The sequence below is a fragment of the Ranitomeya variabilis genome, chromosome 2 (genome assembly GCF_051348905.1).
Source record: "Ranitomeya variabilis isolate aRanVar5 chromosome 2, aRanVar5.hap1, whole genome shotgun sequence".
Taxonomy (NCBI): domain Eukaryota; kingdom Metazoa; phylum Chordata; class Amphibia; order Anura; family Dendrobatidae; genus Ranitomeya; species Ranitomeya variabilis.
In genome coordinates, this window is record NC_135233.1 from 834153916 (window position 1) to 834178495 (window position 24580).

At 44.8% G+C, this 24580-nt stretch overlaps 1 protein-coding gene across 5 annotated transcripts in view; it reads right to left on the reverse strand.

Annotated features, from left to right (window-relative positions):
• ARHGEF10 (Rho guanine nucleotide exchange factor 10) overlaps positions 1-24580 on the reverse strand; it is a 276596-nt gene that overhangs the window by 93145 nt on the left and 158871 nt on the right. For all 5 annotated transcript variants that reach the window (XM_077290065.1, XM_077290064.1, XM_077290063.1 and 2 more), the window contains 4 exons: positions 24155-24282; positions 23932-24032; positions 5105-5226; positions 4649-4735 (listed from right to left, as the gene is read on the reverse strand). In XM_077290065.1, the coding sequence (XP_077146180.1) occupies positions 4649-4735; positions 5105-5226; positions 23932-24032; positions 24155-24282 (438 nt within the window). The remainder of the gene's footprint in view (positions 1-4648; positions 4736-5104; positions 5227-23931; positions 24033-24154; positions 24283-24580) is intronic.

A 24580-nucleotide genomic window follows, 5' to 3' on the forward strand; every position in this document is an offset into this window, starting at 1 on the left:
CCCCTTTTTGGGCGCACGGGAGAGCTCGGAAGGGAAGGAGCACTGTTTTACTTTTTCAACGCAGAATTGGCTGGAATTGAGATTGGACGCCATGTCGCGCTTGGAGAGCCCCTGATGTGCCTGGACAGTGGAAACTCCCCAATTCTACCTGAAACCCTAACCCAAACACACCCCTAACCCTAATCCCAACGGTAACCCTAACCACACCCCTAGCCCTGACACACCCATAATTCTAATCCCAACCCTAATCCAAACGTAAATGTAATCCAAACCCTAACCCTAACTTTAGCCCCAACCTTAACTTTAGCCCCAACCCTAACTTTAGCCCCAACCCTAACTTTACCTCCAACCCTAGCCCTAACCCTAACCCTACCCCTACCCCTAAACGTGACTGAAATACGTGGCACTGAAATACGTGGCACTGAAATACGTGGCACTGAAATACGTGGCACTGAAATACGTGGCACTGAAATACGTGGCACTTAAATACGTGGCACTGAAATTCGTGGCACTGAAATACGTGGCACTTAAATACGTGGCACTTAAATACGTGGCACTTAAATACGTGGCACTGAAATATGTGATACGTGGCACTTAAATACGTGGCACTGAAACACGTGGCACTGAACTACGTGATACATGGCACTGAAATACGTGGCACTGAAATACGTGGCACTGAAATACGTGGCACTGAAATACGTGGCACTGAAACACGTGCAACTGAAATACGTGGTACTAAAATATGTGGCACTGAAATACGTGATACGTGGCACTGAAATACGTGGCACTGAAACACGTGGCACTGAAATATGTGATACGTTGCCCTGAAATACATGGCACTGAAATACGTGGCACTGAAATACGTGGCACTGAAATACGTGGCACTGAAATACGTGGCACTGAAATACGTGGCACTGAAATACGTGGCACTGAAATACGTGGCACTGAAATACGTGGCACTATGACTGTCAGAAAATGTTCATTAAACGGTTAGGGGTGAGGTTAGGGGTAGAGTTAGGGTTAGGGTTTGGATCCCTTTATCACAATGATGGTGGTGGGTGGCTTTTCAGTGTGTTTTCTGTTTTTTTTTCGATAAAAATGCATGCGTTTTTAACGCAAACAAACGCATGTGCTTAAAAACGCAAGAAAATACTGCAGGTTGTATTTCTGAAAATTAACGCATGCAGAAAAAAACCGCATGCGTTTGAAAACGCGACCAAACGTGTACAAAAAAAAGCATGCGTTTTCAATGTTAAATATAGGGAAAAAACGCATGCGTTTTTTTGTGCAAAAAACGCTGCAGACAAAAACGCAAGTGTGAAACCAGCGACGCTTTTTATAGCAAAAAAGTTTTTGCGTCTCCACATTTTGAGAGCTATAATTTTTCCACATTTTGCTCCACAGAGTCATGTGAGGTCTTGTTTTTTGCGGGACGAGTTGACGTTTTTATTGGTAACATTTTCGGACACGTGACCGTTTTTGATCGCTTTTTATTCCGATTTTTGTGAGGCAGAATGACCAAAAACCAGCAATTCCTGAATTTCTTTTGGGAGAGGCGTTTATACCGTTCCGCGTTTGGTAAAATTGATAAAGCAGTTTTATTCTTCGGGTCAGTACGATTACAGCGATATCTCATTTATATCATTTTTTTATGTTTTGGCGCTTTTATACGATAAAAACTATTTTATAGAAAAAATAATTATTTTGGTATCGCTTTATTCTCAGGACTATAACTTTTTTATTTTTTTGCTGATGATGCTGTGTGGCGGCTTGTTTTTTGCAGGACAAGATGACGTTTTCAGTGGTACCATGGTTATTTATATATGTCTTTTTGATCGCGTGTTATTCCACTTTTTGTTCGGCGGTATGGTAATAAAGCGTTGTTTTTTGCCTCGTTTTTTTTTTTTTTCTCTTACGGTGTTTACTGAAGGGGTTAACTAGTGGGGCAGTTTTATAGGTGGGGTCGTTACGGACGCGGCGATACTAAACATGTGTACTTTTATTGTTTTTTTTTTTATTTAGATAAAGAAATGTATTTATGGGAATAATATATATATTTTTTTTTTCATTATTTTGGAATTTTTTTTTAATTTTTTTTTACACATTTGGAAATTTTTTTTTTTACTTTTTTACTTTGCCCCAGGGGGGGACAATACAGATCGGTGATCTGTCAGTTTGCATAGCACTCTGACAGATCACCGATCTGAGAGAAGTGCAGGCTGCTTCACAGTGCCTGCTCTGAGCAGGCGTCTGTGAAGCCACCTCCCTCCCTGCAGGACCCGGATCCGCGGCCATCTTGGATCCGGGTCTGGAGCAGGCAGGGAGGGAGGTAAGACCCTCGCAGCAACGCGATCACATCGCGTTGCTGCGGGGGGCTCAGGGAAGCCCGCAGGGAGCCCCCTCCCTGCGCGATGCTTCCCTGCACCGCCGGCACATCGCGATCATGTTTGATCGCGGTGTGCCGGGGGTTAATGTGCCGGGGGCGGTCCGTGACCGCTCCTGGCACATAGTGCCGGATGTCAGCTGCGATATGCAGCCGACACCCGGCCGCGATCGGCCGCGCTCCCCCCGTGAGCGCGGCCGATCGGCTATGACGTACTATCCCGTCGGCGGTCATGGGGGCCCACCCCACCTCGACGGGATAGTACGTCGGATGTCAGGAAGGGGTTAAAAGATTGTCACAACTACAATAAGTAGGAGAGAATTAGGATTAGGATTAGGAAGCAGCAGTTATTTGAAGCTCGGATTTCAGTGTCTGTGTCAGGGAGCTGTGGGAAGTGCAATCCGCAACTGATATTCGGAAGAACGCAGCCTTTTATTCTCATTTCTTTGTATTGCCTCAAGAGACCTAAGGTATGAAACAGAGACTGTTTGTGGCTGGTTTTCACCAGAGAACATGTGATCTCTAGAGATGGGCCAATCCATTCACAATACCCCAGTCCAAGGGCCAGAAAAGTATTCTATGACTGCCAGACTGGAGCCCTGCGAGCCGCTTCCTACATGCTGGCATCTACAGCTCCACTTTTAGCAGGCCGGTACAATGTGAGCATTGTGGCATGATGAACATACCACATAACCATTTGGCCTGGTCATTAGGGTCAAAATTGGCTCAGTCACTAAGGGGTTAAAATTGATGGAACTTTTATGAAGATGAGAAAAAATAATCTCTGCTATCCAGAAAAACATGTATCCCACAATATACATAAGCTAGTCTGATAAGTGTAGGGATGATAGAATGTACAACTGAAAAAAAAAGCTTTTCCATGTGACAGTTGTAGAGCACTAGAAGTGCGTAAATAGTCACAGGACCCTGGTCCAGCGGAGAGGTCAGTTTTCTGCGTACTGCCACCTACATGTCAGCTTCTTTTTTGATTAGATGGCTTGGGATTAGGGTTAGGGGTGTGTTGGGGTTAGGGTTGGAGTTAGAATTGGGGGGTTTCCATTGTTCAGGGACATCAGGGGCTTTCCAAACGCGACATGGCGCCACCATTGATTCCAGCCAATTTTGCTATCAAAAAGTCAAACGGTGCTGCCTCCCTTCGGAGCCCTGCCATGCACCCAAATAGTGGCTTTTCCCCACATATCAGGTATCGGCGTACAAGAGATATTGCACAACAAATTTTGTGGTCCATTTTCTCCTGATACCCTTGCGAAAAAAAAATAGAAAAAAATGGCTCCAAAATACATTTTTTTGTGAAAAAAATGGCTTTAGTTCTCGTGAAGCACCTGAAAGAATGGACTTCTTGAATGTGGTTTTGAGCACCTTGAGGACTGAAGTTTTTAGAATGGTGTCACTTTTGGGTATTTTCTGTCATATTGACCCCCCAAACTTACTTCAAATGTGATGTGGTCCAAAAATGTTTTTGTAAATTTTGTTGTAAAAATGAGAGATCGCTGGTCAACTTTTAACCCTTATAACGTCCTAACAAAAAAAAATTGTTTCCAAAATTGTGCTGAGGTAAAGTTGACATGTAGAAATGTTATTTATTAACCATTTTGCGCAATATGACTCTGCGATTTAAGGGTACAAAAATTAAAACATTTTGAAAATTGCTAAATTTTCTAAATTTTTGACAAATTTCAGGTTTTTTTTTTTTTCATAAATAAATGCAAGTCATATAGAAGAAATTTTACCACTTACATGAAGTACAATATGTCACGAAAAACAATGTCAGAATCAGTGGGATCCGTTAAAGCTCCCCAAAGCTATAACCTCATAAAGTGACAGTGGTCAGAATTGTAAAAATGGGCTTGTCATTAAGTACAAAATTGGCTGTCACCAAGGGGTTAAAACAGATAGCATCCGCGCTGCCCAGATCAGGCTCCGCTCATGAACCTGCTCTATATATTGATAGTGCATACCTGCTAGGAGGCACCATTATTTTAGGCGCTTCCCTAAAAAAATACAAGGATACAGGAGGATATGATTAGGTTTTCTGTTTTATAAAACTGTCAACTAATTAAGTCACTGACTGATAAATTTTGGTTTGGATTATTAAACATTGTTCTATCATTACATTTTATTTTCTAACATTTCAAAACAGAAAACAGCTACGGTAAGTAAATTAACCAGATACAATATTGAACATAAAGAATGCATTTCACTTCAGCACTGGTTGTAAATCAGAACCTGTAAGGTGTCACTTACCCACAGAAATCCATGATGCATTGAAAGAGTATCAGGATCATTTTCACTACTGAGATATGGTTCGGGATTATAGACGGCACATTCAATCTGAAAATAAATCAGGGAAATACTAATTGGGTCAGAGAACATTACGTCCATACCTGGCTCTATAAATACACTTACATCATGTACAGTAGGTATCGCTGACTTGAAGAGGCATTAATCATGTGGATGGTAAGATAGTGCTATTAATAAGGTCATACACTGATGTCTGGGGTTAAAAATATGTGCACGGCCTCTGAAGCTCAGACCTGACTGAGTGTATGTTACATATTTGCTGAGAAGACCAGATGGGCCTGCAGTCTATGTTCTCTGAATGCCAAGTCAAGATGGAGTTACTGCATTTTAAAGTATGATATGAAAAAAAGATCTACGCTGCTCAAGAAGCGCTTCTAATGGCTGCAATCCAAAACTCACCTTGAATTCCTGTTGCTTAGACATGATCACTGGAAGGTGCTCAACCATTAAAGGGTGCTTCTCCTTTTTGATCTGGTTTCCCTCATCTTCCAGACAGAACCAACCCAGCTGGTTCTCCTCTCCTGGTATAGAGGAAATGCAACATTTATTCACGGGTTCCCTCAGTAATATGTCACTACTACATGCAAACATCCCTTTTTATAGCTACGGATTTCAGATCTTGCTACCAATTTCAACCTACATGATTTATTTTAAAATGAACCTTTTGACCTCGGGCACCAGGTTCTTTAACGAACATAAATTAAGGGACAATAACCTTTTTACTTGGCTTATGTAAACTATTTAAGGATTTACTCTACAAGCTCACATTGCTTTTTTTTTTTTTTTAATACATCATGTTCCTGCTCCTTTGTGAGCGTATATCTCCGCATATATGACATGTGTTCCTTCAGCTGATTTGCTAAACCACACCGGAATAAGAGGCCTATGTTATCTCAAAACTTTGCTTTCGAACATCAGTTTATTTTTGCTAGCCATGGACAATTCTGTTTTTCAAGCTTTCATTTTTCTCCCATTCTTTCACGATAGGAGGGGTTTTTTTATTTGCATGTCGAGTTGGGAAAATAATTCCATGTGAGATGAAATGGTGAAAAAAAACAACCTGCAAATTCCACTTTTTTTTTTTTTTTTTTTTTGCTTTTGGCTGTATGTTGATCAGCTTGTAGTAAAAATGGCCTGGCAACATAATTTTCTAGGTCAGTACAATTACGTCAATCTCAAACTTGTATACTTTTTTTTTTATTATTATTATTTGGAAATTAGAAAAAAGAAATAATATTTTTCAGTCGCCATTTTCAAAGATCCGTAATGTTTTTATTTTTCTGTCAATTGAGCTGTCATGATACTGTTATCATAGCTTTTTATTGCATTTTTTTTTATAGTGGTCCGGTGACAGATGAAAAACACAATTTGGATGTTTTTATTTCACTTGTCTTTACGGCGTTTTCAGTACTGGATAATTTTATGTTTTCATAGATCAGACTTATGGATGGGGAGATACATTAGATTTATCTTGTATTTATAAACTGGGAAAAAGTTGTCGATTTGAAATGTTATACATTTATGTATACAAACACTTTCTTTAAAAGCAGTATTAATTCCACAGCTCTGTACAGACATCGTCACCACTGTCCCCACTGGGGCTCACAATCTAAATTCTCTACCAGTATGTCTTTCAGGCTATGTGCACACGTTCAGGATTTCTTGCAGAAATTTCCTGAGCAAAACAGAACATTTTCTGCAAGAAATCCGCATGTGTTTTTACCGCGTTTTTGTTGCAGATTTTTCCGGAGGTTCCCAATGCAATAGTATAGTGGGAAATCTGCAAAATTAATGAACATGCTGCATTTTTTACCGCGATGCGTTTTTTTCACGGAAAAAAAACGCATCATGTGCACAAAAATTGCGGAATGCATTCTAAATGATGGGATGCATAATGTATGCTTTTTTTCGTGTTTTTATAGTGAAAAAACACGAAAAAAACACAAAAAATCTGCAACGTGTGCACACAGCCTCAGAGTAAACTGGAGCACCTGCAGGAAACCCACGCAAATACAGGGAGAACATACAAACTCTGTGCAGATCATGGGCGGACACACCGCATGTGCAGCTGCACAGAGGCCCAGGAGGACAGGGGGCCCGATCTGCTGCTCAAATATCTTACTCTCTCATAGAGCCAGCGGCTGCATCTACACTAAGAGGTAAGGAAGGGGGCCCGTCCCTGAGCCTTTTGCCGTCAGAGAAGGGCCCCTTCCACTCCTCTGCCAATGGCTCTTTGATATGATGAAGGAGCCCCCGAAATCCTTGGACATGCCCCCAGCTTCTCTTCCTGGTGCAGGCAGGAACAGACCTGGCAAGTATGGCTGATCTCAGCCAGTCCTGTCTCCTCCTCACTGCCTCTGACTGCTGCTGGGAACAGCCTCTGAGCAGTCAGTACATCTGAGACCTCTGCTGCCTCCGGAGCAGTTCTGACAACTGAACTGCCTAATGTTCACATGAGCTATCACATCAATCCCCCTGCAGCTACCTCCACCACCTGTACTGAGGGGGCTTTATTGTAAAACTTCGGCACTGGCCCATTCAGATGCAGGAGCTGCAGTGTGAATGCTGCCTGAGTGCAGCCATTCCTCTGTAAAGACCCCTCAGTACAAGGGTGGTAAATGGCTACAGGGGGAGGGGAGGTTGATGTGATGGCCGATGTTCACATGGGTCAGACACCTGACAGAACTTCTCAGGAGGAAAAAGTGTCAGATCCACTGACTGCAGGGAGTACACTCTGCAGCTATCAGAGGTAGTGAAGAGGCAGGAGGACTGGCGAGAGCTGGAGATCTGGCCAGTAAGTGCTGATGGAGGACTGAAGACCCCCAGGATGGAGCTGCTGGAGATGGAAGAATGCACCTGACAGAGGGACGACGTGTAAGTAACAAAATGTGTACAGACTTACTTAGAATTGAGAGTCCTCAGTGGTTGATACCTTTTAATGGCTAACTGAAAAGATGGTAACAAATTGCAAGCTTTCGAGACTACATACGTCTCTTCATCAGGCAAAGACTAAAACAAATTCTGAAGAATCACATATTTATGCACAACATAGTATATATATATATTTTTTTTTCCTATACTATGTTGTGCATAAATGTGATTCTTCAGAATTTGTTTTAGTCTTTGCCTGATGAAGAGACGTATGTAGTCTCGAAAGCTTGCAATTTGTTACCATCTTTTCAGTTAGCCATTAAAAGGTATCAACCACTGAGGACTCTCAATTCTAAATATTTTTCTATCTACTGGCTAACCCGGTACCAAGATATATTTCTTTCCTGTACAGACTTACTATCACCTATGTCTATTACCATACTTCTGTGCACCTGTTTGTAAAAGTCTACGGGTACTTCCGTCTGTCTGTCTGTAACGGAAATCCTGTGTCGCTGACCAATCAGCGACAGGCTTAGTCCGGCCGCGAATTGGCCCCTCCCTACTCTCCTCCAGTCAGTGCCCCCTCCCTACTCCCCTCCAGTCAGCGCCAGTGTGTCGCCCCATCCCGGACCAACTTTTTACTATTGATGCTGGCTATGCAGCATTAATAGTAAAAAGATATAATTTTAAAAATAATACTAATAATAAAAAAAAAAAGAAATCGTGCTATTCTCACCTTCCGTCGCCTCCGCAGCGAGACCGCTACGTCACCTTGGTAATTTCGCAATGCATCACTGGGAGCGGAAGCTGCCGGTCACATTGCGAGGAGCGGGACAGCTTCGATGGACGACGGAAGGTGAGTATATAACTATTTTTTATTTTAATTCTATTTTTCACAGGGATATGGTGCCCACACTGCTGTATACTACGTGGGCTGTGTTATATACTGTGTGGCCTGTGTTATATACTACGTGGTTGCTATATACTACGTGGGCAGTGTTATATACTATGTGGCTGCTATATACTACATCGCTGTGCTATATACTACGTGGCTGCTATATACTACATCGCTGTGCTACATACTACGTGGCTGTGCTATATACTACGCGGCTGGCCGCGACCAATCAGCGATACTGGTGCAGAATTTAACCTCCACTCACAGCGTGACGTAGATACATTTTCTAGAATACCCGATGCTTTAGAATCGGCCCACCATCTAGTCTATATATAAATATCTACTGTATCTACAGTATATATATATATATATATATATATATATAATTTCCTAAGGGGTACTTCAATCTGTTTGTCTGTAACTTCCGTAATGGAAATCCCGGGTTGGGCCGGCCGCGACCAATCAGCGATATTGGGGCGGGAGTTAAACACCGCTTCACTTTTTACTATTGATGCTGCCTATGCAGCATCAATAGTAAAAATGTATAATGTTAAAAATAATAATAATAAAAAACCATTATATTCTCACCGTCCGCACCAGCCTTTCCCGCTCCTCGCACTCCGGTCCCAAGAATGCATTGCGGCAATGAGGCGAGACCGCTACATGATCACGGGTTATTGCCACAAAGCATAACTGGGAACGGAGCGTCGCAAGGAGCATCGCTAAAGGCCTGCGCTGGATCCGGGAGCCGCAGGAGGGTGAGTATATAACTATATTTTATTTTAATTGTTTTTTTAACAGGGATATGGTGCCCACATTCCTATATACTATGTGGGCTGTGTTATATACTGCGTGGGCTGTGTTATATACTGCGTGGGCTGTGTTATATACTGCGTGGGCTGTGTTATATACTGCGTGGGCTGTGTTATACACTGCGTGGGCTGTGTTATACACTGCGTGGGCTGTGTTATACACTGCGTGGGCTGTGTTATACACTGCGTGGGCTGTGTTATACACTGCGTGGGCTGTGCTATACACTGCGTGGGCTGTGCTATACACTGCGTGGGCTGTGCTGTACACTACGTGGGCTGTGCTATACACTACATGGGCTGTGTTATATACTGCGTGGGATGTATTATATACTGCGTCACTGTGCTAATATACTGTGTGGGCTGTATTATATACTATGTGGGCTGTGTTATATACTACGTGGGCTGTGTTATATACTACGTGGGCTGTGTTATATACTACGTGGGCTGTGTTATATACTGTGCAGATGTGCAATATACTACGTGGCTGTGTTATATACTGTGCAGCTGTGCAATATACTACGTGGAATGTGATATATACTACGTGGGCTATGTTATATACTGTGTCGCTGTGCTAATATACTGCGTGGGCTGTGCTAATATACTACGTGGCTGTGTTATATACTACGTAGCTGTGCAATATACGACGTGGGCTATGTTATATACTGCGTGCCTGTGTTATATACTACGTCGCTGTGCTAATATACTTCGCAGGCTGTGCTATATACTACGTGGCCCGTGTTATATACTACGTCGCACTACATACACATTCTACAATACCCGATGCGTTAGAATCGGGCCACCATCTAGTGTATGTATAACTATGCACAGTGCTCATGTGTATCTGTGGGACACAAAGATAATCACAGTACACTATATATGTATTTATGTGTGTGTATTAGAACCTGAGTGTACAGTAGTTATGTGTGTGTATAATATTATATATACAGTATACTGTATATGCTACATATAATGCACACACATACACACAGTCATGGCCAAAAGTGTTTTATGTATTGTAACAAAACACTCCGGGATCGCCTTTGCTGGGGTCAAAGGTCACGTGGTTTGTGCATTAAACTCTGAGGCGACAGCAGGTTTCCAGGTAAACTGACCTCAGGTCAGGTTTATTAAAGTGAAAGCAAATACAGAAAACAAATCATAAAAATAAACCCTTGCCTGTCCGGCACTTACTAAACAAACACGTTCCTATCTAACAACTGGGGGGCTACTCCCACCCAGCAAACATAACACAGGTCATGAGCACAGCTCTTACTCACATTGTCTCACACAGACAGGCATTCTGTGTGCCCCAGGCTGACACCTGAAACCTCCAGCTGGTCAGCCTTTATTCCTGCAGTTATTAACCCCTCGGTATCCTGAAGATACTGAGCGGCCTAATTCACATAGGACAAATACCTGGGCGAGATATACCTGCCCCCGACTACCAGGCCGACATGACTCTTACATATCCTCCCCCCCTGCTCAGACCACTCCGGTCGAGCAAAGACACTCCTGAAACAGTGCACTCGGGACAGGGCATCAGCATTCCCCCATCTGTACCCCGGGGCGGTGCTCCACCGTGAACGAGTAAGCCTGCAGGGCAAGGAACCACCGGGTTACCCGACTATTATGGTCCTTGTGGAGGTGCATCCATTTGAGAGGGGCATGGTCCGTGACCAGCCTAAACTTCCTACCTGCCAGGTAATATTTGAGGGAGTCGAGAGCCCATTTGATGGCTAGGCACTCTTTTTCAACCACGGCATACCTCTGCTCATGCACATTCAGTTTCCGACTGAGGTAGAGGACCGGGTGTTCGACTCCGTCCCTGACCTGGGAAAGTACAGCTCCAATACCAGTATCAGAAGCATCCGTTTGCACCACAAACTCGCTGCTGAAATCAGGAGTCACTAGTACGGGCTGAGAGCACAAAGCCCGTTTCAGGCTGTGGAAGGCCTCTTCAGCCGCTGAGGTCCATTTTACCATGACGGAATCCCTCCCTTTGGTAAGATCCGTCAAGGGGGTAGCCATGGCCGCAAAGTTGGGTATGAACCGGCGATAATAGCCGGCAATGCCCAGGAAAGCTTGAACTTGTTTCTTGTTCACTGGTTGCGGCCAGCCCTGAATTGCCTGTATTTTGTCGATCTGGGGTTTAACCACTCCTCTGCCAATCACATAGCCCAAGTATTGGGCTTCTTCAAGGCCGATGTGACATTTCTTGGGATTCGCCGTTAAGCCTGCATCTCTCAGGTCATCAATCACCGCCTGTACCTTCCAGAGGTGAGTTTCCCAGTCCACGCTGTAAATTATGATGTCGTCTAGGTAGGCAGAGGCGTACTGCTTGTGGGGCCTCAAGACTGGATCCATCAATCTCTGGAACGTTGCTGGGGCTCCGTGAAGTCCAAACGGCATGTAGATATACTGGAACAGCCCTTCCGGTGTAGCAAATGCCGTCTTCTCTCTGGCCGCCTCGGCCAGAGGGATCTGCCAGTACCCCTTTGTTAGATCCAGGGTCGTAATATATCGGGCTTTACCCAGCCGATCGATCAACTCATCGACCCGGGGCATAGGGTAGGCATCAAATTTAGAAACCGCATTCAGTTTCCGAAAGTCATTGCAAAACCGTATAGAGCCATCCGGCTTAGGTATCAACACGATTGGACTGGACCAGGCGCTGTGCGACTCTTCAATGACTCCTAAGTCCAACATGGCCTTCACCTCCCGGGAGACGGCTTCACGGCGTGCTTCCGGAATCCGGTATGGCTTCACATGAACTGTGACACCAGGCTCTGTGACAATCTCATGTTTCACTAGCCTAGTCTGGCCAGGTTTTTCCGAGAAAAACTGTTGGTTCTGTAACAAAAGCTGCTTAACCTCAGATTTTTGTCGTTCAGAGTCTTGGCAATCTGCACCTCCGGTATGGTAGGTGAGCAAACCGGACGGGGCAGATCCGCTGTTAGGGCAGCGCGGTCTTTCCAGGGTTTTATCAGATTCACATGATAAATCTGCTCTGGTTTTCTCTTACCAGGCTGGTGCACTTTATAGTTCACTTCTCCAACTCGTTCCATGACCTCAAAGGGGCCCTGCCATTTTGCCAGAAATTTACTATCCACCGTAGGGATTAGGACCAACACCCTATCCCCAGGTGCAAACGTACGGACCTTGGCGCCTCTATCATAACTTTGCCTCTGGGCTCCCTGGGCCTGTAACATATGTTCCCTAACAAGGGGCATGACAGCAGCAATCCGGTCCTGCATTTGCGTTACATGGTCTATTACCGTTTTAAAGGGAGTGACTTGACCTTCCCAGGTTTCTTTTGCGACGTCCAACAGTCCACGGGGACGACGGGCATATAATAGCTCGAAAGGCGAGAATCCTGTGGAAGACTGGGGAACTTCCCTAATGGCAAACAGCAAATAGGGTAACAAGTAATCCCAGTTCTTCCCATCTTTGTCTATCGCCTTCCGGAGCATCTGTTTTAAGGTTTTATTGAACCGCTCAACCAGGCCATCTGTTTGAGGGTGATAGACAGACGTACGCAACTGGTCTATTTGTAAGAGCCTGCAGAGCTCCTTCATCACCCTTGACATAAAGGGAGTCCCCTGGTCGGTGAGTATCTGTTTTGGAATTCCCACCCGACTAAACACGTGTACCAACTCTTTGGCGATCGTCTTGGTAGCAGTGTTACGCAAAGGGATGGCTTCGGGATAACGAGTGGCATAGTCCATGATGACGAGGATATGTTGATGCCCACGTGCGGACCGGGGAAGGGGCCCAACCAAATCCATCCCAATTCTCTCAAACGGGACCCCAATAACAGGGAGGGGTACCAAAGGGCTACGGAACCGAGGTTTAGGTGCCGAGATTTGGCACTCTGGACAGGACTCACAATAGTTACGCACATCATTGTGTATTCCGGGCCACACAAAACAATGCAATATCCTTTCTATGGTTTTTTGTACCCCCAGGTGTCCCCCCATTATATGTCCGTGGGCCAGGTCCAGTACCTTCCGCCGATAAGGTTTGGGTACCACTAACTGTTGCACAGTGTCTTCCCCTTTTTTCTCTACCTGGTAGAGTAAATCATTCTCAAGAACCATGTACGGGTACGCTAGCCTAGTGTCAGGTTCCACGGGTACGCCATCTATCACTTTTACATTTTTCCTAGCCTGAGTCAGGGTAGGATCTTTCATTTGTTCGCTGTGGAAGTCATCCAACTGAACTCCCAAATCGGGTAGGCAGGGTGCTGGATGACTGTCTGCCTCCGCCTCTCGCTGAGTTTCCTCAGTTTCCCCCGCCATAACTGAGAAGGGGAACTGAAGGTTAGATTCAATAACCTCCCCAGCAACATCTTCCTGTGGGGTCTCGTCTAGGAACTCGGGACCTCCAGATGGCATGGGGGAAGATTCACGGTTACAGCTACCGTGAAGGAGCAACTGATTCTCCCACAACTGCCAGAAATGAGGAAAATCCCTGCCCAGGATTATATCATGTAACAGTGCGGGCACGAGTCCCACTTTGTGTTGCACAGACCCATAGGGAGTGGAAATCAGTATGACCGCTGTTAGGTACGAGCAGGTGTCACCATGCACACACGTTACAGAGAATTTGTCAGACGAACCAGACAGAAGTGCCACCAGACTAGCTTTCACCAGAGTCACCACACTTCCAGAGTCTAGTAACGCCACAACACTTTTCCCATCAACAGATAATTCACACAGGTGTTTTGCTATATCATTTTGGCCCGCATTCACATTCACCAGCTGTGTAACCAAAGACATGCGTTTCTTAGAGTCTATAACATCGCACTGCATGGGTTCAGTGGTAACAGGACAGTTCGCAGAAACATGGCCCTTCTCACGGCAACGAAAACACCTAACAGGCCCCCTACTGAGACCACCGTCCCACACTCTCGGTCTCGGAGCGCGAGCAGTCCCGGGTTCCTCCCCCACAGTTTTTGGCGATTTTCCTTCACCCGTAATCGCTGGAACAGTCTTACCGGTTCCACGAGGAGGAGGCACAGACCGGGTGCTGGCGGTGTCGTCGGGAAGTCCTTCTGCCACGGAATAACGCTCGACCAACTCCACAAGTTGATCCGCTGTCGTGGGATTTCCTTGGCTTACCCACTTTTTCAGCGCTGGTGGTAGTACCCTCAGGTACTTGTCCAAGACAATCCGCTGGATTATTTCGGGCGTTGTCAGTTCCTCGGGTTGCAGCCATTTCTTTGTCAAGTAGATCAAGTCGAACATCTGAGACCGCGCCAGTTTATCTTGCTGGTATGTCCACTGGTGTACCCTCTGTGCACGGACAGCCGTCGTCACACCGAGCCGGGCCAGGATCTCAGCTCTCAGCTTCTCAAAGTCCTGCGCGACTTCCGGGTCCAAGTCATGGTAAGCTTTTTGGGCCTCGCCAGAAAGAAACGGAGCAATTAGATCGGCCCATCATTCCTTCGGCCACTTCTCTCTCAACGCTGTCCGCTCAAACGTTGTCAGGTACGCCTCGACGTCATATTCTGCGGTCAGCTTTTGCCAGTATCGACTCACATGGATCCTCCTGAACTCTGCTTCTGGGTTAGCCTCAGGCATGCTCAGCAAGCGTTGCGCCACCTGTTGGAGAAGCTGGCGGTCTGCAGCCGTCATGTCCAGTAACTCCTTCAGCTGTGTGGCCATCAAGCGATTAGCTTCCTGCAGTTCGGCAGTGGCCTGCTGCTGTATGGCAGTGGACTGCACTAGTGCTTTCACCACGTCTTCCATACTGTCGCCTGTGCCACGGAGTGCCCGCGTTCTCCACCACAATGTAACAAAACACTCCGGGATCGCCTTTGCTGGGGTCAAAGGTCACGTGGTTTGTGCATTAAACTCTGAGGCGACAGCAGGTTTCCAGGTAAACTGACCTCAGGTCAGGTTTATTAAAGTGAAAGCAAATACAGAAAACAAATCATAAAAATAAACCCTTGCCTGTCCGGCACTTACTAAACAAACACGTTCCTATCTAACAACTGGGGGGGTTACTCCCACCCAGCAAACATAACACAGGTCATGAGCACAGCTCTTACTCACATTGTCTCACACAGACAGGCATTCTGTGTGCCCCAGGCTGACACCGGAAACCTCCAGCTGGTCAGCCTTTATTCCTGCAGTTATTAACCCCTCGGTATCCTGAAGATACTGAGCGGCCTAATTCACATAGGACAAATACCTGGGCGAGATATACCTGCCCCCGACTACCAGGCCGACATGACTCTTACAGTATCGATGTGTACTTTGGTTATCTATGCATGTATGTACAATATATATATATTAGTACCTGAGACACAGTAGGTAGTAAGTGTAAAGGTAAATATCACTTAAAGGGAACATGTCAGCAGTTTTGGCCGCTATAAGATACGGCCACCACCTTTCAGGGCTTATCTAAAGAATTCTGTAATGCTGTACATAAGCCCCCGATCCGACCTGAAAGATAAGAAAAATAAGTTTTATTATACTCACCTGGGGGGTGGTCCGGTCCGATGGGTGTCGCAGGTCAGGGTCCGGCACCTCCCATCTTCTTGCGATGCCGTCCTCCTGTTGCTTCATGGCTCCCCGACATCGCACTCCTGCACAGGCATACTTATCTGTCCTGTTGAAGGCAGAGCAAAATCCTGCAGTGCGCAGGCGCTGGGCCTCTCTGACCTTTCCTCGCATCTGAGCACTGCAGTACTATGCGCAGATAAGTATGACTGCCCAGGAGCGCAATGCCGGGGAACCATGATTCAAGCAGGATGGCGGCGATCATAAGAAGATGGGAGGCGCTGGACCCGGAGCTGTGACACTCATCGGACTGGATCGCCCCCGGGTGAGTATAATAAAACTTATTTTTCTTCTCTTGCAGGTCGGATCGGAGGCTTATATACAGCATTATAGAATGCTGTAGATGAGCCCTGAAAGGTGGTGGCGGTATCTTATATCTGCCAAACCTGGTGACAGGTTCCCTTTAACGGGGCATTCCCGGGGCCAGACAAATCGCCAATGCAGCTGCATCGGGCCCAGAAGTGGAGTGCGGCCACTGACACCAGCGAATATTTCAGCTCGATCTGCATCCTTGGACGCACATTCAGCTGAAATATCTTGCAGCGCCGGTGATCCGCCAGTTCCGCTGCAGTACACGCCGCTGACCAATTTGCATCCAGCATCTGACCTCTGTGTGTCCATGACTGGGGGGCATATGGCAGTGACAAGTCAGCTGGCGGCTCTTTCGCCGGCTGCAGAAGAGGACGCCGTGTGGCGTGGGAGTGGAGAAAGGTGAGTAGAATCGAGATTTTTTTCATGTGTTGCAGAAGAACAAGACAAATTACCAGAGAAAGGGGCGTGTAGCGCTATGCCTGACAAGGTGTCCCCTCCTCCCTCCATGCAGGGACACCAGCTTACTCATCGACCCATGGCACTGTCTCCAGCATGCTCCTGCCTTCTACCTCCACTATACACGCTGCACTGTGTCCCGATGGCATACCTAGGGTGCATGTGTGCACACTCCCCTGTTCTAAAAGGGGCAGCACGTGCACATGGTAAATGCTCAGCTGGGAGGCATTTAGTTAAATGTGTGTTCACTTGCAACGTGTCTCCCAGCCAAAAGCGTGGAGACATCTTGTATAAAAAGCTCTCTCCCCGGTAGGGAGGTGCCTAAGCAATCCCTATAGCTACAGTATGTTAGGTGGTTGGTGTGTAGGCAACTGTATGTTGCCAGGTCCCCCATCCCTAGTCTGATAGAGTATTGCATATCCCATACCCTGTGTACTATTATTAGTGCTCGCTTCCTGTGACTGCTTCGGCAGTGTATGTATCCTGAAATCGCATCTGCTGTACCGGTACCCTCCTGTCCCTTATTACGCAACATCCTCTCTATTTATGTATGGTGCCGTCCTTTATTATATAGCATCTAGTGATGAGCGAATATACTCGTTACTCGAGATTTCTCGAGCACGCTTGGAGGTCCTCCAAGTATTTTTTAGTGCTCGGAGATTTAGTTTTCTTCGCCGCAGCTGAATGTTTTACATCTGTTAGCCAGCATAAGTACATGTGGGGGTTGCCTGGTTCCACATGTACTTATGCTGGCTAACAGATGTAAATCATTCAGCTGCGGCAAGAAAAAGTAAATCTCCGAGCACTAAAAAATACTCGGAGGACCCCCGAGCATGCTCGAGAAATCTCGAGTAACGAGTATATTCGCTCATCACTAATAGCGTCCTGTTATGTGGAGTGCCGTCCATTATTACACAGTATCATCTCTTGTCATCTACAGCACCGTCCCTTACATTGAGTATTCTCATTATTTTTGTTATTCACAAAATGTTAACCCCTTCACCCCCAAGGGTGGTTTGCACGTTAATGACCGGGCCAATTTTTACAATTCTGACCACTGTCCCTTTATGAGGTTATAACTCTGGAACGCTTCAACGGATCTTGGCGATTCTGACATTGTTTTCTCGTGACATATTGTACTTCATGATAGTGGTAAAATTTCTTCGATATAACTTGCGTTTATTTGTGAAAAAAACGAATATTTGGCGAAAATTTTGAAAATTTCGCAATTTTCCAACTTTGAATTTTTATGCCCTTAAATCACAGACATATGTCACGCAAAATACTTAATAAGTAACATTTCCCACATGTCTACTTTACATCAGCACAATTTTGGAACCAAAATTTTTTTGGGTGACGGAGTTATAAGGGTTAAAAGTTGACCAGCAATTTCTCATTTTTACAACACCATTTTTTTTTAGGGACCACATCTCATTTGAAGTCATTTTGAGGGGTCTATATGATAGAAAATACCCGAGTGTGACACCATTCTAAAAACTGCACCCCTCAAGGTACTCAAAACCACTTTCAAGAAGTTTATTAACCCTTCAGGTGTTTCACAGGAATTTTTGGAATGTTTAAATAAAAATAAACATTTAACTTTTTTTCACTCAAAATTTGTTTCAGCTCCAATTTGTTTTATTTTACCAAGGGTAACAGGAGAAAATAGACCCCAAAATTTGTTGTACAATTCGTCCTGAGTACGCTGATACCCCATATGTGGGTGTAAACCATTGTTTGGGCGCAGGGCAGAGCTCGGAAGGGAAGGAGCGCCATTTGACTTTTCAATGCAAAATTGACTGGAATTGAGATGGGACGCCATGTTGCGTTTGGAGAGCCCCTGATGTGCCTAAACATTGAAACCCCCCACAAGTGACACCATTTTGGAAAGTAGACCCCTTAAGGAACTTATCTAGATGTGTGTTGAGCACTTTGACCCAACAAGTGCTTCACAGAAGTTTATAATGCAGAGCCGTAAAAATAAAAATCATATTTTTTCACAAAAATGATCTTTTCGCCCCCATTTTTTTATTTCCCCAAGGGTAAGAGAAGAAATTAGACCACAAAAGTTGTTGTGCAATTTGTCCTGAGTACGACGATACCCCATATGTGGGGGTAAACCACTGTTTGGGCGCATAGCAGAGCTCGGAAGGGAAGGAGCGCTATTTTACTTTTCAATGCAAAATTGACTGGAATTAAGATGGGATGCCATGTTGCGTTTGGAGAGCCCCTGATGTGCCTAAACATTAAAAACCCCCACAAGTGACACCATTTTGGAAAGTAGACCCCCTAAGGAACTTATCTAGATGTGTTTTGATAGCTTTGAACCCCCAAGTGTTTCACTACAGTTTATAATGCAGAGCCGTGAAAATAAAAATTCCTTTTTTTTTCTTCACAAAAATGATTTTTAGCCCCCAGTTTTGTATTTTCACAAGGGTATCAGGATAAATTGGACCCCAACCTTTGTTGTCCAATTTGTCCTGAGTACGCTGATACCCCATATGTGGGGGGGAACCACTGTTTGGGCGCATGACAGAGCTCGGAAGGGAAGAAGCGCCATTTGGAATGCAGACTTAAATGGATTGGTCTGCAGGCGTCACGTTGCATTTGCAGAGCCCCTGATGTACCCAAACAGTACAAACCCCCCACAAGTGACCCCATATTGGAAACTAGACCCCCCAAGGAACTTATCTAGATGTGTTGTGAGAACTTTGAACCCCCAAGTGTTTCACTACAGTTTATAACGCAGAGCCGTGAAAATAAAAATTCTTTTTTTTTCCCACAAAACTTATTTTTTGGCCCCCAGTTTTGTATTTTCCCAAGGGTAGCAGGAGAAATTGGACCCCAAAAGATGATGTCCAATTTGTCCTGAGTACGCTGATACCCCATATGTTGGGGTAAACCCCTGTTTGGGCACACGGGAGAGCTCTGAAGGGAAGGAGCACTGTTTTCCTTTTTCAACGCAGAATTGGCTGGAATTCAGATCGGATGCCATGTCCCGTTTGGAGAGCCCCTGATGTGCCTAAACAGTGGAAACCCCCCAATTATAACTGAAACCCTAATCCAAACACATCCCTAACCCTAATCCCAACGGTAACCCTAACCACTCCTCTAACCCAGACACACCCAACCCTATTCCCAACCGTAAATGCAATCGAAACCCTAACCCTATCTTTAGCCCCAACCCTAACTGTAGCTCCAACCCTAGCCCCAACCCTAACCCTAACCCTAGCCCTAACCCTAGCAATAACCCTAGCCCTATCACTAGCCCTAACACTAGCCGTAACACTAGCCCTAACCCTAGCCCTAACCCTAGCCCTAACCCTATCCCCAACCCTAGCCCTAACCCTAGCCCCAACCCTAGCCCTAACCCTAGTCCTAACCCTTGCCCTAACCCTAGCTTTAACTCTAGTCCTAACTCTAGTCCTAACTCTAGCCCTAACCCTAGCCCCAACCCTAGCCCTAACCCTAACCCTAGCCCTAACCCTTGCCCTAACCCTAGCCCTAACTCTAGTCCTAACTCTAGCCCTAACCCTAACCCTAACCCTAATGGGAAAATGGAAATAAATACATTTTTTAATTTTTTTATTTTTCCCTAACTAAGGGGGTGATGAAGGGGGGTTTGATTTACTTTTATAGCGGGTTATTTAGCGGATTTTTATGATTGGCAGCTGTCACACACTGAAAGACGCTTTTCATTGCAAAAAATATTTTTTGCGTTACCACATTTTGAGAGCTGTAATTTTTCCATATTTGAGTACACAGAGTTATGTGAGATCTTGTTTTTTGCGGGACGCGTTGACGTTTTTATTGGTAACATTTTCGGACACGTGACATTTTTTGATCGCTTTTTATTCCGATTTTTGTGAGGCAGAGTGATCAAAAACCAGCTATTCATGAATTTCTTTTGGGGGAGGCGTTTATACCGTTCCGCGTTTGGTAAAATTGATAAAGCAGTTTTATTCGTCGGGTCAGTACGATTACAGCGATATCTCATTTATATCATTTTTTTATGTTTTGGCGCTTTTATACGATAAAAACTATTTTATAGAAAAAATAATTATTTTGGTATCGCTTTATTCTCAGGACTATAACTTTTTAATTTTTTTGCTGATGATGCTGTATGGCGGCTCGTTTTTTGCGGGACAAGATGACGTTTTCAGCGGTGCCATGGTTATTTATATCAGTCTTTTTGATCGCGTGTTATTCCACTTTTTGTTCGGCGGTATGGTAATAAAGCGTTGTTTTTTGCCTCGTTTTTTTTTTTTTTTCTTACGGTGTTTACTGAAGGGGTTAACTAGTGGGGCAGTTTTATAGGTTGGGTCGTTACGGACGCGGCGATACTAAATATGTGTACTTTTATTGTTTTTTTTATTTTATTTAGCTAAAGAAATGTATTTATGGGAATAATTTTTTTTTTTTTTTCTTTATTTAGGATATTTTTTTTATTTTTTTTTTTACACACATGTGGGGAATTTTTTTTTTACTTTTTTACTTTGTCCCAGGGGGGACATCACAGATCATTGATCTGGCAGTGTGCACAGCACTCTGCCAGATCTGCGATCTGCTGTGCAGGGCTGCAGGCTTACCAAGTGTCTGCTCTGAGCAGACACTCGGTAAGCCACCTCCCTCCCTGCAGGACCCGGATGCCGCGGCCATCTTGGATCCGGGACCTGCGGCGAGGAGGGAGGTAGGAGACCCTCAGAGCAACGCGATCACGCAGGCACGCGAAGCACGCAGGGAGCCCCCTCCCTGCGCGATGCTTCCCTATACCGCCGGTACACCGCGATCATGTTTGATCGCGGTGTGCCGGGGGTTAATGTGCCGGGGGCGGTCCGTGACCGCTCCTGGCACATAGTGCCGGATGTCAGCTGCGATATGCAGCTGACACCCGGCCGCGATCGGCCGCGCTCCCCCCGTGAGCGCGGCCGATCGGCTATGACGTACTATCCCGTCGACGGTCAGATAGGCCCAGGTCACCTCGACGGGATAGTACGTCTAAGGTCACAGAGGGGTTAAAGGACTGCTGAGGGAGCAGCATCTGACCAGAAGACCAGTCCATCATCCGCATCCATCACAAAAGAAGCTTTCCCATGCTCCATCAGCCATCATTTCAGTTTATATCTAACAGGAGTGGATGATATGTAATAAAGAAAAGAGGTATAAATAATAAAAATAATGAGAATCTGATATGTAAGGGACGGTGCTGTACATAACAAGAGGGAACTATATGATAAGGGACGGTGCTATACATAAAGAGAGAGCACTGTGTAATAAGGGGCGGCAATATAAACGAGGGGAGACTGTAAAAAAAAATGTATATCTGTAGCTTGGTCGCGATGAAAGGGGGGGGGGGCAAGATACATTTCTTGCACAGGGGCCCTAAGCTGTCTGTGTCCGCCCCTGGTTCAGATGTTGTCCTCGGTGGGATTTGAACCCAGGACCATAGCTCTGCAAATTAACTGTGCTAACCACTGAGCCACACTCATATTTTGTAGTCCTCTTAGGGGACTTGAACCTAAAATTGCTTGGTCGCTATGTTCTATGCACTGCAAAACTACTGTGCTATAGTATATAGTCAAAAAGAGGTTCATCTATGAAGACTAGCCACAGGCTGGGCTTAACAGAAGAAGAGATGGCAGTCATGGAGCCTTCACCAGGCCCAGGTTGGCATGAAATCCCATCATCACCTGCAATCAGATTACAGAGAGAGCGGATGGGAGCCAGGAAGTCGCTGACTCCATCACTTATCCCAGCAGGCCACGGGTATCATTAGAAATATTGGTCTCGTAGTAAATCTTGCTTTCCTCCATCCAGGGTGATATTAGTAGTAATCTATCCCATCTAGTGCTTTGGGACAGCATGGGCCTGTGTGATTTCAAATGCCAGGACTGAATTTCAGCCCTAGTTCATACCTGGAGCCAGTGCATGCACGAAATGGAAGTCCAGCTATTTGATGCTGTCAGTTTCTTACAGCAGCATTTAATTAACTGTTTAAACCACAGTGATCGGAACTTGCTCCAGTTGTAGCCATTACAGGTAGACGCTGGCTGTCTAACACAGCTGGCATCTGCCTGGATGGTGTGATTTCAGCTTTTGCGCTCGCTCCATACATGCAGACCCGACGTAGGGCATACTTTTACATACTACATCAGAAAGGAGTTAAAGCGTATCACATCTACAATAGCTAGCATATAGCATTGTGGCTAACATTGTTAGATAATTACTGGCCAATAAAAAGGCAACATCAGATTGACTTTATGCTTTTTTTTGTTTTACATCAAAATAGTTAATTTTATCTTAGCTTTTGTCAAATGGACGCAGTGTGAATGTGAACCTACATTTTGCACTTATACCAACATATGTTTCGGCTTGTTTCTTTGGTGTTATTTAATTTTTCGTACTTTGTACAAATAGGGGTATCGCTCGCCCGTTTTGAGCTGGGCATTTAATCTATTAAGCTTTCCACAGGGAGGTGTCTGAACAGTTAGGCCTGGGTACTGCTCTCACCCAGGGCCGGACAGGCCATCTGGCAATTCTGGCAAATGCCAGAAGGGCGTGTCTGGTCATGGGCTGCCTCGTCTGCAACGTTGTTAACAGAATCGGTGTTCTCAAGACACCCATACTGCTAAAAATTGTGATGAAGCACAAAGTCGCTGACTCCGTCACTTACCCCAGCAGGCCACGGGTATCATTAGAAATATTGGTCTTGTAGTAAATCTTGCTTTCCTCCATCCAGGGAAATATTTGTAATGTATCCCATCTAGTGCTTGGGGACGGAGACAACATGGGCCTGTGTGATTTCAAATGCCAAGGCTGGATTTCAGCCCCAGTCCGTACCTGCTCTCACCCCATCTATTTTGAAATCTGCTCAAACAAAGAGAGGTTTAATACTAGAGAAAGGACTGTCCTGGTTGGGTACACCTTGTCGAGGTGGGATAGTTTTTATGCTTTTTTGCTCAAAATCGTGTTAACTGAGTACCCTATGTTATTTATTAGAACTACTTTTTTATTTACTTACTACAGGGTATTTGTTCACTTTGTTTTTATCTCATGTTTTGTATGATACAACCTATAATGTAAGAGTATTTCAACGAAGTCATTCTTTACTCAGAACCATGACTATAACTATAACTATATATCTATAATGCAGTAATAAATGTTAATAATAAACTGACAGGTGCGACCATTAGAATCCAGAGTTGCTAAGCTTCCAAATTAGAAACTGCCTGCTGCTAAAGTACCTGTGGAGTCATACTGAATTATTCTTTTATGTACATGAAAGGGATACTTTACATCACAACCAGCACTTACCAAGAGCAAGTTTTGCCATCTGTAAATTATTGATCCATGACTGTTTTGCAGCAGGAGTAAATGTATTAAAGACTGTAGTAAAGAAAGTGGCCCTTCCTGATCTGAAACACATTTAGAAAAGAAGATGAAAAGACTATGCGTGGTGGAAATATTTAGTGTGTCTAAAATTACGCAGAATATGAACACCATGGCCAGAAAATTATCAAAAACAAATACCACTGACTTATCATGCTTGCCAGGAAGCTGGAGCTGAATTCTGCAGCGGTCTGCAGCTCGAATTTCATTCTCTTTCTTCAAGATCAGTCTTTGTAATCCTGAAGACCAGTCCTGGGCAATTGTGGGATTCAAATTCTAAAATAGAGGATTAATCAGTTCACAAAATGGATATACAATTGTGAAAGTGAGCATTTTCCTCCCCAATACCTATTACATGTGTCATCAGGCAGTAAGAGCAGTAAGGGACTAGCACAGCTCTGAGTTATATCTGCTGTAGAAGACCAGATCTACCTTTGCTTACAACGTATTCTAATTAGCATAACATGTTAACCTAAAATTACTTTTTTTGCTGTATAATAGTAAAGTGTTTTCTGACTAGAAATCCAGGTAACTAACCATTGATAATGGGCTTGTTTCCACCAATTTCTCATAT